Source organism: Phalacrocorax carbo, chromosome 24, assembly GCF_963921805.1.
Source record: "Phalacrocorax carbo chromosome 24, bPhaCar2.1, whole genome shotgun sequence".
NCBI lineage: Eukaryota > Metazoa > Chordata > Aves > Suliformes > Phalacrocoracidae > Phalacrocorax > Phalacrocorax carbo.
Genome location: NC_087536.1, coordinates 5,426,942 through 5,443,792, shown reverse-complemented (window position 1 = coordinate 5,443,792; position 16,851 = coordinate 5,426,942). Strand labels below are relative to the sequence as shown.

General features: G+C 50.8%; 1 protein-coding gene across 4 annotated transcripts in view; it reads left to right on the top strand.

The window, feature by feature from the left end:
• Positions 1-1,713: 1,713 nt before the first annotated feature.
• Positions 1,714-16,851, top strand: part of PPP3CC (protein phosphatase 3 catalytic subunit gamma) — a 38,371-nt gene continuing 23,233 nt past the window's right edge. For all 4 annotated transcript variants that reach the window (XM_064472795.1, XM_064472793.1, XM_064472794.1 and 1 more), the window contains exon 1: positions 1,714-1,948. In XM_064472795.1, the coding sequence (XP_064328865.1) occupies positions 1,897-1,948 (52 nt within the window). In that variant the 5' untranslated portion in view covers positions 1,714-1,896. The remainder of the gene's footprint in view (positions 1,949-16,851) is intronic.

Genomic DNA, 16,851 nt, shown 5'->3' with positions numbered 1-16,851 from the left:
TTTTGCCTTTTTATATACCATTGCCCTCAAGCTGCCAGCTTTGAGTGGCAAGCACAATTTTTAGAAACCCCGTTGCAGTTAAAGAAAACAAGTTTGAAGTTCTGTGGTGGTTTTTAAAAATAAATGCTATTCTAAGGAAGAAAGGTTGCAGCATGCATCTGTCTGGCTCTCTCTCCTCCTCAGCACTGCCCAGGTGCTTGCAAGGGGGGCTGTCAGGCAGCAGCGCTCCCAGCCTGTGCATCGAGGCTTCAGGTGGGCTGGTTTTTGCTGCAAAATCCTCATGTTTTAATGAATGCTGTGACCTCGGTCACCCACCTCAGCAGAAAGGTTAAACGCAGCAAGCTGTGCTGGTTGGGGTCACCCTCGGCCCTCAAACTCAAGCTCTTCTTGTTATATGCAGTGGGAGTGCTGACGCTTGCCTGTGCTTCCCCATATGCCTCAAGCCGTCGGGCTGCACAAACGCCTAAGTTCCCAATCTGCGCTGGCAGAAGGGTGGCGTGGAGGTTTATTTTTACTTGCTGTGTTTTCCCCACCTCCTCTACCAGCCCTCAAGCAGGCTAAGGGGGTAGGGGGGAGGTCACAGCAAGGGGGTGCCGAGGGGTGAGGTACCCCTTGGGCTTATGGAGGTAATCATAGAATTGTTAAGGTTGGAAAAGAGCTCTAGGATCATTGAGTCCAACTGTCAACCCAACACCCCCAGGCCTCCTAAACCATGCCATGAAGTGCCATGTCTACACATTTTTTGAACCCCCCCAGGGATGGTGATTCCCCCACCTCTCTCGGCAGCCTGTGCCAATACCTGACTGCTCTTGCAGTGAAGAAAATTTCCCTCATCTCCAACCTAAACCTCCCCTGGCGCAGCTTGAGGCCGTTCCCTCTCGTCCTGTCACTGGTGACTTGGGAGCAGAGACTGACACCCCCCCCTCACTCCAGCCCCTTTTAGGCAGCTGCAGAGAGCGAGAAGGGCTCCCCTCAGCCCCCTCTTCTCCAGGCTAAAACCCCAGCTCCCTCAGCCGCTCCCCAGCACATTTGTTCTCCAGACCCTTCCCCACCTCTGTTGCCCTTCTCTGGACATGCTCCAGCACCTCAAGGTCCTTCTTGTCCCAAGGGGCCCAAAACTGAATCCAAGAATCGAGGTGGGGCCTCCCCAGTGCTGAGCACGGGGCACCATCCCTGCCCTGCTCCTGCTGGCCACACCAGTGCTGCCACAAGCCAGGATGCTGTTGGCCTCCTTGGCCACCTGGGCACACTGCTGGCTCATGCTTAGCTGGCTGTCAGCCAGCACCCCCAGTACCTTCTCTGCCAGGCAGCTTTCTGGCCATTCTTCCCCAAGCCTGGAGCGTTGCATGGGGTTGTTTTGACCCAAGTGCAGGACCTGGCACTTGGCCTTGTTAAACCTCACACAACTGACCTCGGCCCGTCGATCCAGCCTGTCCAGGTCCCTCTGCAAATGCAGATCCCTGCCCAAATCCCTCTGCGTCGCGACCCTCCCCTCACAGCCCTCCCGCCATGTTGCCCCCTCGTCGCCTAGCAACATCCCCCTTCCCCTCCAAGATGGCGGCAGGAAGAGGTTGGAGTGGGGGGGAGGCGCCCACGTGACACGGGCGCAGGCGCGGCACCGCCCCCTCTCTCCTCACGGGCTGGTGCGCAGGCGCGGAGGGGCGGGGCGGGCGCGGCGCGGCGCCTGCGCATTCGCCGTGTAGGGAGGGGAGGGAGGGGGGGGGAAGAGGGAGGAGGGCCGAGCGCCGCCGCTGCCGGGGCACCGAGCGGCTCCCCCAGCCCGTCCGCCGGGGCCCGCTCAGCCGCCGGTAACACCTCCGCGGCCCCCTCCTTTTAGAGGGGAGCGGGGCCGGGTGAAGGCCGTTGAGCGGCCCTACAACCACCACAATCACCACCATGTCCGGGCGCGGCCACAACAAGCTGCCGACCACCGAGCGCATCGTCAAGGGTGAGGGGCCGGGGGCGGTGAGGGCGCCCCCTGGCTGCGTGGGGGGCGCGCACTGCCGGGGGGCGCCTTGGGGCGGGGGGCACGGTGGGTTGGGGGGAGTCTGTTTTTAGGGGAGTCATCTCTGGCGTGGGGGAGCCCTGGTTTGGGTGGGGAATGCCTGGAGCGGCGGGGGGGGGCTGCTCTCCTCCTAAGGGAGGGTCCTGGGGTGGGGGTAGACCGGGGGGCACCGATTGTCTGTCAGAAAGCTCTGCAGAAGAGTTGGGGGGGGCAGCTTTGGTTGGGGGGTAACATCTCGGTTTTAAGGGGAGCCTGGAGGGGGGACACTTGCTGGGGGGGGCACCCCGGTCTAAGAGGATGAGCAGTCGTGCCCCCCCCCCCCCCCACCCCCCGCCTTTTCTCTGGTGCAGGTTCTCACCCTGGTGCAATGCAAGGATGGGGGGGTGTAGTGCGTGGGAGGTGGGGGTGACAGGCTGGGGGACCCCCCCAGCCCTGTGAGGCAGCGTGATGCTGCTGCCTGGCAGGCAGTGGCAAAAAGGGGGGGCGGCATCCCCCCCACTGTCTTGTGTGGAGGGAATCCCCATCCTGGGGAGAGCCCAGCACCCAGAGGTGGGCTTGGAGGAGAGCGGTGCCAGCCCAGGGAGGCAGGCATTGTGCCCCTTCACACCCATGAAGTCCTCGCCCCCCAGCCTGGGGTGCGGAGACCTCGCTTTGGGTAGGAGGATGGGCTGGTCTGGCCTTGCTTTGCATCCCCTCCCTGAGGATTTGAGGAGGGTGAGAGCCCACCCTGCCCTCATTCCAGCAGCTCCCTGCCTGCTCGCCTGTGTCTTGCCTCCCCCAAAGCCCTGTTCGCTCTTTTGATGCCCCGAGGCGGGTGCCAGCTGGCCCCCTCTTCAGGACCCGTTATAGTAGGTACTATTTTTGAAAGAGCAGAAGACACCGAAGCAGTTAACGAGGAGAGAAATACGTTAGCTGAGAAACTCCTGGATTAGGAGGAGGCTCGTATGATGTACATTTCACTGCCCTAATTGATCTGGTGCCATTATCGTACCCACGCATCGGGGAACAGCCACTGCGTGCCTTCGCTTGCTTAAACTTCTGCTCAGCACCCACCGCTGTAGCCAAGAGGCACCCAGCTGTCAAAGTTATACAATCGCCCGGTTATTAAAGCTTCTCGCCTGGATGGCTTGAATCGTTGCAGGCAGTCGCGTTGCCCCGAGCCGGCTGATGAAAGGAGCGGTTTCCCAGGAATGGTTATAATATACGGGTATGGAGGTGTGCCCACCGGAGAGATGCACGCTGTCATCTCTACCTTCTCCTCTGGATGGGTCCAAGTGATTTTTTTAGCCTGTCATGTGGCCGATCACATGTTTAGATGTTAATAACCGGTGGCCTCAAATGAAGGGAAAGTGGACTAGGGTGGCAGCCCGGACTTTGAGGCCCCTCAGGCTTGGTTAGCTCTGTGCTGCCTGTGGATGTTTTTTGTGGGTTGCTTTCAGCGTGCCACTCGAAATAAGGCTGGAGAGCTCATGGATTTGGGGGACCCGGGGTCTTCCCCAGAACCACGTGCGTGGCTTGGTGATTTGTAGGTCTGCAGGCAGCCGGAGTGGTCGGTGCGAACCGTAAATCTCCTGCTAAATCCCAGGCAGCTGCGTGTGTTTAGGTTGGCCTTGTTCAGGGAAGGTAATGTCAATGCAGCCATTATGATTCAGCTGAGTCGTCTGTACTGACACGCTGTCCCTGCTGCTCAGGCTTCCAGATCCTGGGAAACCCTATCAGCAATCCTGCTGGCGTTACCAAGGTTGCTCAGGGGCTCAATAACCCTGCTGCATCCTGATGGCCCCCGCTAATTTTGGTAATTAGTCCATAGCCAGGTGGGGTGGAGGCTCGTGGCGTTGGCCGGAGCCTGCTCGCTCCGTGCACTGATGCTCTGAAGGCTGCAGGGACTTGTCGAGGAGAGCATTTGATTTCCCCCAGGTATGCTTGGGATGCGAATTTGAGTGCCTCTAGAAATCTGGGGAGAAATAGCATTTTCCGTGGCTGTGATTATTGTTTAAAGGTGGTGACATTGTTCGCAGTTGTTAATAATTTAAACCTGAAGATAAAAGCTAATTTTGTTCTGTTGGAAATGCCTACAATTAAGTAGGATGTAGAATTTTAACTATGTTTAACCTATATATTTATATCTCTAGAGCCCTGCAGAAGTGTTAACTGTAATTATGTTTTTCAGGAGAAATAGAGTGTTTCCATTTGCCTCAGTTTTGTGCTTAAACTTGTTCTTGGGTAACTTCTCGTTGATTATTAAAATCTCTAATTTCAGGGTACATCAAGAATTGCTTTTTAGTAGCCCAGTTCTAGCAGCAAACCCGTGGCTGTTGTTAACCAAGATAATTAATGTTCAGACTTGGTGCTCTCACGAGAGCACTTTGGGTGGTTATGGTGGAAATCTGAGTGGTTAGCTAGGTCCAGTTATTTACGCTAGCCCAAAGATAGGCTCGACTTAACTGACGGATCCGCAGCCTATGAAGTATGCATTTTACAGGCAGGCAAGCATGATGCTTTGGGCCGCTGCGGTGCCCCTGAAGCAGGTAGGTTGGATGCTCGAGGTCAGGACTCGGGCATGGTGGGTGCCTTCCCCTGCTGTGCACCCTGAAGAAGAACCTGCAGAGCTTTTTTGTTTCACAGAAGTGATCCTGCTTCGTTCCACCTCCAGCGATTTGTGCCTGCAAGGTGTGATGTCCTCTGGGAAGCGATGGCGGTAAACATAGCTGTGTGCTGCGAGGATCCTTTCCAAAGGCACGTGAGCGTGGCTGAGCAGTGGAAACCCACCCAGCTTACTATGTTTGCAGTTGCATTGTGAATAATTCTGTTAAAAAAAAAAACAAAACACGGTATTGGGATTTAGTCACCTGGTTGAGCCAGAGCAAATAATCTAGAGCGATTTTTCTGGATGTATTAGTAAAGCGTCGCACCGTTACAAAGCTGGTGAACGAGGAGCAGGTAGGATCTGGTGCCCTCATTTTGGCAGTTGTGTGTCTGTTGGTAGCTGGTATGACGTGTCTCATCCACGTACTGTTCGATTGTGCCTGTGCTGTGTTTTAGGAAGTAGCTGGGGTACTGCTTTTCTGTAGATGGGCAGGCTGAGCCATCGTTGATGGGTTGATACTGAGGAATTGTGCAGTGGTGGTAAGCCTGGGACGGTGCTGAGACTACATAGCTAAAGGTGTCTCATAAACACATAGCTAAAGGTGTCTCATACCTTGGGTTTTCCAAGTTTCCACTTTGCTGTCCTTTCAAAAGCACTTGGGCTTTTTTAGGCACCTTTCTGCATATCTATTTTGTTTTTTCCTGCCTGGAAGACATGTGAAGTGTGGCGGCGGGGATGCAAGACCCCTGATGTGATGCTCTTAGATGTCAGCTGTCTGGTTTGTGGTGTGAACCTCCCAGGCATGATGTAGATCATCTGTTTAATACCTAATTAAGGTTTCTGGGAGTGAAGGAACAGCGGGGCAATCTGAGCACACTTGCCCCAGCAGTATCTCATACAACGTGCATGTTTGGCTCGGGTGAAGTCACGCTCGAAGAGAAAACAACCCGACAAGCTGCTCCCCTTCCCTCCGCACAGCGAACGCATGCCTTTGTAGCGTCGCGGTGATGCTGCTAGAGGTGTGGAGTCCAATCCCGTGGGATTTGTTCAGCGAGGCTCCCGGTGCCTTCAACAGAAGCTATGCCTCTGGGGAGCCAAAAACCGGCATCAGATCAATAGATGCCATCTTCAGAGGCTTTGGAGAGCTTCCCCTGTGCCGCTGCCAAGTGAATAGGGTTCAGAGGGTGTGCTAGTTCATCTTGCTGGCTGAAGACTCTTTCAGTTTATGAAAAATGTGTAACTTTCTTCCTACCTTGTTTTTAATATAAACTACTACTCCTGAAATGCAGTTGGATGGTTGAGCGTTGGGCTTTCTCCAGTTGCGGTAGGTTGGGAGCTGAAGAGAATTTTTAGAACAGGGCACGCACCGATGCAAAAGTCAAAGTAGCTTTGTACTTGCGTGCAAAGCAAGGGAGGGCTCAGGCAAATCTGAAATACAAAGGAAATTGTGGTTGTTGAAAAGAAGAAATATGTAGTGCCATCACTGTGATTGCTGTTCGTTTCACGTTTGTCGTCTTTAATGCTTTAATTGGTTTGTCTTGTTCAGTGTTGCTATTTTGTAGCTGATAAGGAATATTTGGGGGCAGGGAGGGGGGAAGAGCTGTTGAAAATGGCTAAAAGTGAAGATAAAGGCCAAGGTGCATGCTGTCAGACCTCAGGCGTGCCAGAGGAAAAGTGCAAATACCATCCGAGTCAAGATGCAGTGGTGGGATCTCTAAAAAGCAAGTTGTGTCATAGTACAGCAACTTGTCTGGACAGAGCTCAAGAAGGTCTTGAGTGTAGATAGAGCTTCAAGCACGAGCCCCGCAAGGTCTCTCTGAATTACTTGGGACTCTGGTATTTTGGGGGTCTTTTGTTGCAGGGAAGATGCTTCGCTGTCTGTAAATGGGATGCATTAAGAAAAGGGGCAGGTTTCTGGCTGCGCTGAGACCAGGTGTTGCAGAAGGGGTGCTGATTTTGCCAGATCGTGTGGCAGTTCAGCCAAAAATGAATCAGAAGTCAAATGCAGTGCTACGTGGCACTTCTGCAAGCATCTTAGGGTAATGCAAGCTGTTCAGTTCTAACACGCTTCATGTAGCACTTGTCTGCCCCAAACAGAGCCAACAGTACCCCTTTTTTGTGTATGAAACTTCCCAGAGCCAGGTCTCTCTGTAGCCTGTGACAGAGATGCTCTGCTGTTGTGCTAATTAACAGAAATGCCGCCGCTGGTGGCAAAACCTAAACCCCAACACCAGCTTTGGGTACTAAAACCTGTTTAGAAAACTGAGATAAGGTCTCAGGGAATGCAGGCTGGGCTGTCTTTTTATTTATTTCCTCTGAGAATAACACTAGATGCTTCAGACTGGCGCTGGAGGTGGGACAGAGAGGAGAGAAGGTCGTGCCCCTCCGGACCCTCCTGTGTTTGATATGGTTTTTCTGTTTCCCTGCTATCCAGATATCATCCTGTGAAAGGTTAATCCCATTCCCCCCCCGTTCAAGGCTGCACTGGCTGCTTGGAGGGCCCATTCTGCAGCAATTAGAACAAATGAGCCCCCATTAGCTTGGTATCTGTGCTGAAATAGCATTTTTAATTTAATAAAAGAAGGTGGAGTTGAGAGGAATTTGTCTCCCCTAGCTGTAATGTTTTTGGTGCTCTTTTGGTTGCATGGGCAGGAGAAGGCAGGCTGTTCCTTAGGAAGTAGGGCAGGGTGCTGGCTTAAAATAGCAACGAACGCTGGGCTGCTTCTGATGAAGGGAGCTATTTAGGTAAATCCTGGGGTCTTGGTGGGGGCAGAGCCGCCTGCTAATCTAAAGATACTCTTTGGAGACCTATATTTGTCCGGGATCCTTCCCAGCTTGGCTGGTTTTCCAGGTGTTCCCTGTTCGACCCCTTGCGCTCCTCTGCAGGTTGCGTTGGGATGGCGGGTGTGTTTACTAGACGTACAGTGCGTTAATGTCTTGGATGGTAATGGAATTAGACATCATTAAGCAGCAGGAGTGAGGAAACAGGCTATGTAAAGGCATCAGCATTATCCTCTAACGCAAGGCTTGGCTTTTGGAGGCCGGTCTGCCAGGCTTGTGGTGCTGAAGAGGCATAGGCCGATGGCACTTGAGGGCTGGGTCAGGTGCACTGTGAAAACCCATCAGCGCAGGGAGCTTGGTGTAGGGGGTCAGAGGGAGGGATGGAGCAGCCTTGCACCCAGAGCATCTCTGGTTAGGATGGCGTGGACCAGAGTGGGATGGAGGATGAAGTGCGGGTGCTCCTGTGGGCAGAGTGTCCTCAAAAGTGGCAGGAAAAAGAAATCTCGGTGCAGCTTTTAAAGATTTTACCAGCAGGGAGAGGAACATTAGGCTATCTGGGCTGCACTCCTGACTTCAGACCTCCAGCCTCTGAAGCAAAACCTCACTGCTGTCTCTAGCTGCAGCATCTCCAGCTATGAAGCCTTAATAGGATCTTGCTGTGTTTCCATTAGGAGCAGAGGTGGATGTGAACATGTTGAGTAATGCGACCTCTTCCAGCTGGGAGCCTGGCTACGCCGCCGGGAGAGGGCTTGTGGGGTTTATCTCTCCAGAAGTCTACATCAATCTCCTGGCTCCTGAGTGCTTCCCCCGCTTTAGCGGATACCTTTGCGATGGTGGTGGCTGTAAGATGGGGGTTTAAAGCACTTCCCCTGCTCCGAGCCAGATCTGGTGAGAGCGTGCAGGGATCTCCCCTGTGTAAGACAAGTGGTTTGGGGTGAATTTCAGGAAAAGAGGGACAAGTGGTGTCAATAAAAGTCTTCAGTTCCCTAGCCTGCTCTAGAAAATATTCCATTTTATCGGTTGCTGAGGTGTAGTGGACATGATAAAATGGTGTCTCAACCAGCAGTGAGAATATTATCCCAAAGGTGATGTCTCAGATACATATTGCAAAGGTTTCCTGGAGGAAGACCCCAAACAGCAGCGCAGAGGACGGGTTTTGCTGCTTCAGTGATAACTGGGGGCTCCTGTCACCGAGCTCTGTCCCTGGCACGTGAAGGGCTGTGAAGCTACTCGGAAAGCATTGCTAGAACTTGTTTAGCCCATTTATTGGGCTACTTTTTGGTTTGCAAGAAAGCTGCTCTGGCTGATCTCCAGTGTGGCCGCTGGGAAGATTTTAATTAGTTTGCAGCTCCTTTCAGACCGTCTGCACCTCTGTGGTTATAAGGTGATATCTGGGTATAAATGTCAAGTATTGGAGTAAACGCATTGCAGGAAATGTTTTGGCCAGTGCTATTTTGATCCAGTGTGAATGCAGCTCAGGTTGAAGCATTAAGGCGGGAGATGGTAAGAGAAACTGAGACCCCTATTGTGTGTGAAGTGGTCTTTTTTAGCTGCAGTGCTCAAATTCTCATTTATCGATGACATGACCACCTTATGCTGGACGCGATGAAACAGTCTCTTCTCCAAGGGCCTGCAGGCTGGGCTCTGCGTGCGTCCACCACGGTGCCTTGGCTCCAGCCGGATTTTTTCTGGGTGTTATTTTGTTGAGGTTTCCCATGTGGGGCAGCCAATTCCTGCCTACAACATCCTCCCGAGCGAGGCCTTGAAAGTACGCAATGTGCAAAACTGTGTCTGCTTAAAGTAGCTTTCAAACTGGAGCCAGCACCCCCTCCACTCCCGGTGGTGGGGTCAGATTTACATTTACCAGCAGGTGGGGGATTTGCCTTTGACACAAGGACCCCGCTGTTCTTGTATTAATGATCTATTAGTGGGCGCGCTGGCAGCTTGCTAACCTTGCAAAACAGGTGGTGAATTTCCCTGCCTGCTGACATCTAGGAATCCCCTCCCGTCTCCTTTGGTGAGCTCACTTTTTTCAGTAGCTGCAGCTGTTTGCTCTAGATCTCGGCCTTTTCCATTTTTCTTTTTCACTCAAGCTTAGCACTGACCCCCTCGAGTTGTCTGAGAGAGCATCCCACCGATGGACCTGTTGAGAGGAAGATGCCAGGTTTGCTGTGGGTCGGTGTGCTGTTGAGTGATTATTTCATAGGAATACATATATTTTTAGCGGCTGGAAAGTCTACAGAGCTTCAGGGTCTCAAAAGAGATCTTTTTCCAGGCTGGTATTGAGGGCTTATGTGCTCTCCTTGACGGTAGCTGGTGAGTTGGCACTCGGCGATGTAAGGAGCTCGTGTCCCCGGCAGAGGACTTGGCTCTGGACAGATTGTCTCAATGACAATCCCAGGCAAATCCGCATCAGTGCTGGTCATTAAAAGAGGGACCTACGCATAGCATTGCAGGCGCTGGAAACTTGACGGACCTTGCAAGTGAGTACAATTTTAATGTCTGCACTGCTCCCGAGGAGGCTGAGGCAACACGGTGCCATATGAGTGTGTTTTTGAGGCAGTCTCTGAGCCGCAGAGCGCTCTGGCAAGAGCAAGACTAACACTGCAGCGTGGATCTGGGTCTCGGCTGCGGCCGAGGGCCGGCTTTGTTTTTGGTGGCGGGGCAGGAGCTCCAGTGTGAAGAGCTGACTGACTGATGCAGGGAAAGCTTTGGGGGCGGCTCTCCTGGGTGGCTGATCTAGGGTGACAGTCTTAAGTCACCTCTGTTCTAATTAAATACTCCCAGTTTTAATCTCACCCGGCTCCTTGAGGAGCATGGAGAGGGCGCGGAGTGCCAGCTCCACCTCGTGGGTCAGCAGCCCGGCAAGGGGCCATCGTAGCTGCCTCTGGGCTTGCCTACCGTGGCAAACCTTGGCACACAGCTCTGTCGGTGAACCCTCCTTGAGTAGCCACGGTTTACTTTGGCAAAGGCACCTCTCTCTTTTTTTTATTTTCCTAGTCTGATAACGCTATTTATCGTCAATGCTAGATGTTTTGCCAGCAGAACAGTTTAAGGATAATTACCTTCTATCCTGATTAAAGTTTTTAGGAGTCCATGAGCATGGTTTAGGTAGCTGTAAGGTTTCAGAGCCTATTTGGCTTCTGAAATGCACAGATGGACTTTGATTTAGGTAGCTTTTTTGATTTTCTAGCCTCTTGGCATTGCACTTAGGATTTCTGCGGGTCCGTGGGAGCTTTGAGCGTGCCCTGGGTTATGCTCGTTTGGCACACATTGTGTTTGTTTTTGCATTTTGATGCACAGGGCTGTCGCTTGCTTTTTTTGGCATTATATGCACCTGGCTTCTGCATAGACTGTGTGTGCCAGATTCTAGTAACCGAGAGTCAATGTGGCCTCAAAATTTGAGTGTTACTCCTTGAATGACTGAAAGGTAGTTGATAAGGTAAGGACAGATTTGCTGATGGAACAGTTTGGCTGATCGGTCTTTCTCAGTTTTGCTCGACTCTAGTATTGTGATGACTGTCTCTCTCTCCCTTCAAAGAAATCATTCAGCTTGGTAGAATTCAATGTACAATACAGATATTTTTAGGGTTATTGTGAGGAGATATTCTGGTTGTCCTACAAAAAGGAATCTGGCTCAAGGTAAGGAGCAGAGCGAGCTCTCTGAACCAGTTGCACACTGAGAGGCTGGCTTGAGCTCCAGCAGCACAGCTCTGACTAGTTTTGGATAAAACTGGGGCATTATGAACTGCATTTAATGCTCCTCTATATTTGAAGGCTCTGCCGTTCAGTAGGAATTTACATTTGCAAAATGGATGAGAAAGATACCCGAAGTCTTAAGTGCCAGATACTCTCTGTTAAAGGAGACGAGGCTGGAGGAGCAATACATTTTGTCCGCTTTGTGATCGCTTTGTTTCCACGCAGCTTCTGTAGCTGGAGAGAGCAGTAGTTCTGATACAGCAGGGTCAGGGCACCAGTGCCAGCATTGCTTCACACTGAAAAGTGACACAGATTTGTCAGGGCTTGGTCCAGGCTTTGAAAATTTGGTATTGAGCGTACATCTGTTTTTGCAGACTCCTGTCTAAAGTTACCCTGAGGCACCCAAGGGAGAGAAGATTTCATGCAAACCAGTGTAGGGATTCCTAAAGCAAAGATAGGTTGGCATTTTATCACCAGAAACTTGTATGGTTCATAACTTCAAGAAAATCAAGATTATTCCTTGGAGAATTGGGTGGTTGCTACTAAATATTAGGACTAACAGCAGGTTTGAATTTGCCTCCAGCTGCTGAGGTTCAACCTGCTGTTGTTTATTTGGTCTGGACCTCCTAATAGAGAAGGACTGAAGCAGGTTGGCTAGAGTGTTGCTGTAGGTAACGATGGCATCCATCACCTTCCTTCAAGTATTTGTTCTCTGTTAATGACTGTGAAAGCTCCCCATGACACTGAAATATAAGCTTTCTGCAAGCACAAAATGGTATTGCTGTTGCCTTTCGTTGCCGAACTTCTCCGCGTTATTGCCTTTCAACTGGCTCCATTTGAGCCCTGGACTCGACTTTGAATAGACGAATGTAGGTTGGGTATGAATGCGAATAGGAATGTCTGATAAAAATAACATTGGGCTATGTGGAAATTGGGGGGGGGAGAAAACCAACCCTGACCTGCTGCTCGTGCTATGCACAGCTCAACGCAGGAGGCAGCTTTTGAAGGGGGTACGGATGGCTCCCGTGGAGACTTTTCCCTGTGAACATATCTACCTTTGACAGCCGGGTCCGGCTTTCTCAGCGGCCAGATCTCCGTTGTAGCAGATGGACATCTGTCATCCCCAGCCGTCAAACCCTTAGCTGAATGTCAGTCAAATATTTCAGATGCCTTCCAGCACAGGTGGAGAGGGTGCAGTAGTTGGAAGCCGTTAGTACCTTACGTCGGGTGTCTGAGCATAAGAAAAGACAGCTTTTACTTGCGCTTAGTTTTGTCTGAGCTGTGCTGGTGCTTCAGAATGCCCAAAATGTACTTTTTTTTTCTCCGCAAAGTGCATCTGTAACCATCTGTTCGACTATCTATCTGTAATATCATTCATTTGATGAGGAGCAAGCAGGGAAGGGGGCTATCGCAGATTCTCTCCCAGATGGGTGTCAGGAATTGCAGAGATATCTCTCAAGTTTACTATTGAGCATGTTCAGTCCTGGCTGGTTTTTTGGACTCGAAGCCCCACGCGCCCCGGCGTGAGAGGACACCTCCTTTTCATTAGAAACCCAACCACTCAAGGAACAAACAGAGTTTTGCTGTAGCTGCCACTTCAGGCAAATGGCACTTGCTCCTTTTTCAGTAATGAATCTTGCTTTGCTGCTTTGTAGAGTCATCCAAGGATTCTCAAATATATAAACAATAATTTGAGGATCACTGTGTTTTCTCTTCCATGGTACTGGCTCTTTCTGGAGGTGTGGATCGGTCAGCCCTGCTCCGTCTGCTGCTATAGCCTCCAGTCCCGGGAGGAGAGGATCTGTGTTTCGCTTCAACTGCTCTCTTATGAAGATGCACGATAGATTACGTGGTCCGACCCAGCCTGTGCTGCTGGAAGAGCTGTGATGAAGCTTAATAGGGCCATAGCTTAAGTACGGATGTAGAAATACAGCACAGGCTTTTTTGCTGGAGGAATATAGTCTTTTTGGACTTGATGATCCTAGAGGTCTTTTTCAACCTTAATGATTCTATTTTATGACTCTGTTTTTTCACCGAGGGGCAAATGAATGGGCTGTGAGAGCTCTGGTTTTGTAGAGCTGGTGGTAGAGAAGCAGATTTTTGTCAAATTCTCCCATCCGTTAACTACCCATGTCTTCTCAGAGTGCTGCAAATACCCACTTGCTCCTGGACTGGCAAGTAAAATCTGCATTAATCTTGTAGTAAATGGAGTCTTGCACCATAGTCTTGCAAGGATACTGCGGTCCTCTTACTTTTACTGAATTCCCTCAAGCATAGCTGACCTTTTTTTAATCCATTTTACACCTCAAAAGTTCGCTTACGTTTGTGTGCTTTTGTGGTTTGGCGTGCAGCGTATGTCCTGTTAGTAGAGTGGGGATTGTAGCCTTTTCTCAGGAGCCACCTACAGAGTGTGTCTTGATGCCCTTGTGAAATTGTAAGTCCTGGACCTAAAGATTTCACTACTTAAACTAGACTGAGTGCAACACATGGGTTTGTAGAGAAAGGGAAGATGCCACAAAGATGACCGCGCTCGCTGCTCACAACCTTGTGACTATTTTAACCATCGTTTTTGTTAACTGTTGTCTGCAGGCAGTGTGTGGAAGGAGCTGGCTCTGAGGATGAGTGTAGTACGCTGTATCTCTGCGCTGCTTGGGCAGTCTGACTAGCCACAGCATTATTTTTGTGAGATAAGGAGTTATTTCCCCATTTTATACATAAGAGCAGGAAGTGGGCAAGACTCTCCCACCCTTCTCGGTGCTCTGGGGGTGCAAGATTTCAGGTCAGCTTTTGCTCTGACGGCCATGCCAGCGCTGCTCCCGCTGTCTGCGAGCCCAGGGTGGCTGCAGGAGGAGCCCCCTACCTCCGCACCCTCCTGCGGTGCTGGTCGCTCCGACAGAATTGAGTATTAATAAGGGTAAAATTTGGATCTTTTAAAAAAAAAAAAGTGGATCTTAGCGCATCAGATAACCGCTTGCACCGAGTTGACTAAAGCCCTTACCCAAGTTATGCCAGGTCTACTTGTTTTGACAACACTATTTAACTACTCGTCCTCTTCCCCTGCTGCAGGGGGGGAACGGGCATCGCTGGGTTCTGGTTTTGCCTGGGCTCGGGCTCCAGTGCCTGCTTCTCATGACCCTCTGGTGCGCGGAGGATTTTTTTTCATGCAGCCGCTACGAAGCTTTTGAAGTGCTCAACAGCTCTGGGTGCACCACGGCACACGTGCCTGCTCCAGCGCTGCACAACCAGCTCGGGGAATTGAGAAGTCTCTTTTTGGGGTGGATTAGCAGGAAGTGAGTAGAAAACTGGCGACGTGGAGTAATCCCTTGCCTAGCGCGAGGTCTTCGCTCTGTGTGTGCATCCCCAGGATGGTGCCGGTCTCTCTGGCATCTCTGGAGCAGGCTTTTTTTTTCTCCCCGCACTACATGCTGGCTGCAGCTTGGCTGGCAGACAGGCACAGCAGAGGAGAAGCCGTTTCCTTATCGTGCCCAGCTCCTTGTGGGAGGGGAGCCGTGCAAAGCCAGCAAGGGAACTTACATAAAAGTTCTTGGCTGCTCGTATCGGTGTAGCCTCATATTTTATCTTGCATAACTCTGCTCGCTAGGGCTACCAAGAAAAGGCAAAGCAGACCATGCCAGGAGCTTTTCGTGGATCTCTGCTGAATTGTGTGATGGGCAGTACTGCGCCTGTGGTCGCATGCCATCTCCATTAAGCTTTCTGTCCTGACTTGGGGCTTTTTTACTTTGTAAGGGTGGCTCTGGAGTCGGCGGCAGTGTCTGAAGGCCTGGAACGATGGGGAATAGGGAGCTGAACGGTTCCTGTTTCTCTCTTCTCTTCCTTATAAATCGTTTGACCTTCAAGTGCTCTCTCGCTTCCTTTGGAGTTCGATGGCAGATGCTAGGACAACTGCCCAGTGTGTAGAAGTACTTACAAATCGTTTTCCAGTCGTTTAATGAGTCCCAAAGCCTCCTGTGCCCACGTTTCCACCCTTTTGGCCTCCCTTGTTCCAGCTGAACTTATTTGTATCAGACCTGAAGCCTCCCTTTGCCTCCTGCACTGCAACTGCTGCCGTCCTTACGCAGATCCAGAGAGTGCAGGGGGTGAAAAATACATGAAATTCTGCAAAATGTCGAGTTTTTCATCAGTAACCAGAGGGGTCACTTTTTCCCCCCGCTTTTGGCTGTAGAGATGAGCAATATATGCAGTAAAAAAAAAAAAAGTTGTCCAGCCTGTGTTGGGGTAAGCAGGGGTCTTGCTTAAACCTCTTTAATTGGCGGCTCCGTGGGGAAAGCGCAGTGTGTGCCCTGGACCGTTCAAGGCATGCGGGGCACTTAGCAAGTACCCAGCAGAGCAAAACTTCCAAAGCAACCGATGAAAGAGGGCCACCTTATTGTGGGCACCGGCTCCCCTTTCATTATATCCACTCTTGTTCTCCTCTGTCCTACATTTTACATTATTTGAAAATTGATGTTCAACTGCAAAGAATCTCTTGTGCTGCCTCTCTGCTTTTTCTCTCTGCCCCCTGGGTTTCCAAGCTAAATAGCTGCTCTATTTGCATTTAAAAGAGATCGGCTGCATTACTGTTAGTCACTGTATTATTTGACCAGCGCTATGGTTTTGTCTGTTAAATTCAACATAGTTTGGCATATGGGATGTCTTTACTGGGTGATGGGTAAGGACATCAACTTCGTTTGCATATCAGATATTTTTCTTCTCTAGCTGGATTACAGTTAAGTGCAAATCTGTCTTTCACCACATGACACGATCGCATCAGAAGCGGGAGATGTGGAAGCGATGGTACATTATCTAGTGAGTGGGTTTTGTTACACGCAGCGTGTGTTGGAGGTACTGCTTACTCAGAAGCAGGCTGGCACCGGAATCATGAAAATGGCTGGAAAAGGCCCATTTGCCTTCCAGATTTTGGGGTAGTCTGGGGGATGCCCAGCAAAGATCAGGACCCGTCCGGCTGCTCGCAGTCTTATGGACAGCGGTGCCTCCGGGACTTTGGCAGAGGTGTGCCCTGTCCCTGAGGCCGGGAGGGTGAGCGGCAGCTCCTTGCGGTACCCGCACCGGGGTGAGAGGCTTTTCTTGGGGCTCTGCATGCCGCACAAGTGTGCAACGCCCCGGGAGCACCCCAAAGCAAAATGCATCCCAGCATCCCATCCGTAGGGTAGGATCGCTCCCTCGGCAGGGCTTGCTCATAATCATTTTGGTCCTGCTGTGTCCTGGGGGTGTTGAAAGGGCTGAACCCAGAGGACTGAGGAGATGCTGGTCATTCGAGATGTTTTGAGGAGGAAATGGGCTCTGGGACCTGAGATGATCTCTGCGCCACATCGCTGCGATAAGATGCAAATTGCTCCGTGGGGTGTGGGAGCTGCCGGCAGCTGGGCCGTGCATTTGGGGCTGTTTGACAGGGTTCTACTCCCAGTTTTTCCTCTTTTTCCCAAACATCCAGGCCTCCTCCTTGGAATTTATTTTAAATCAAGACACTTTAAATATTACGCAGGGGTCATGTGTTCTCCATCTCTTTCTTTTTTAAATTAGCCAGGCCCAGGAGAAGGTAGATGAGGAACTCAGATGGGTCTCACTTGTAACTATTTTGGTTTCATATGCTTCCTTTCTGCTAAGAAGTCACCTTCTCACAAATAATACCATTGTCTAGTATGAAAATAATATTAATAATGGCTTTTGATGGGGTGTTTTTCTATCTAGATTTAAAAACCAGGGAATGTGTTGCAAATAAATGAGGCTTTAACTTGCCTTAAATGTTGGATTCCATCAA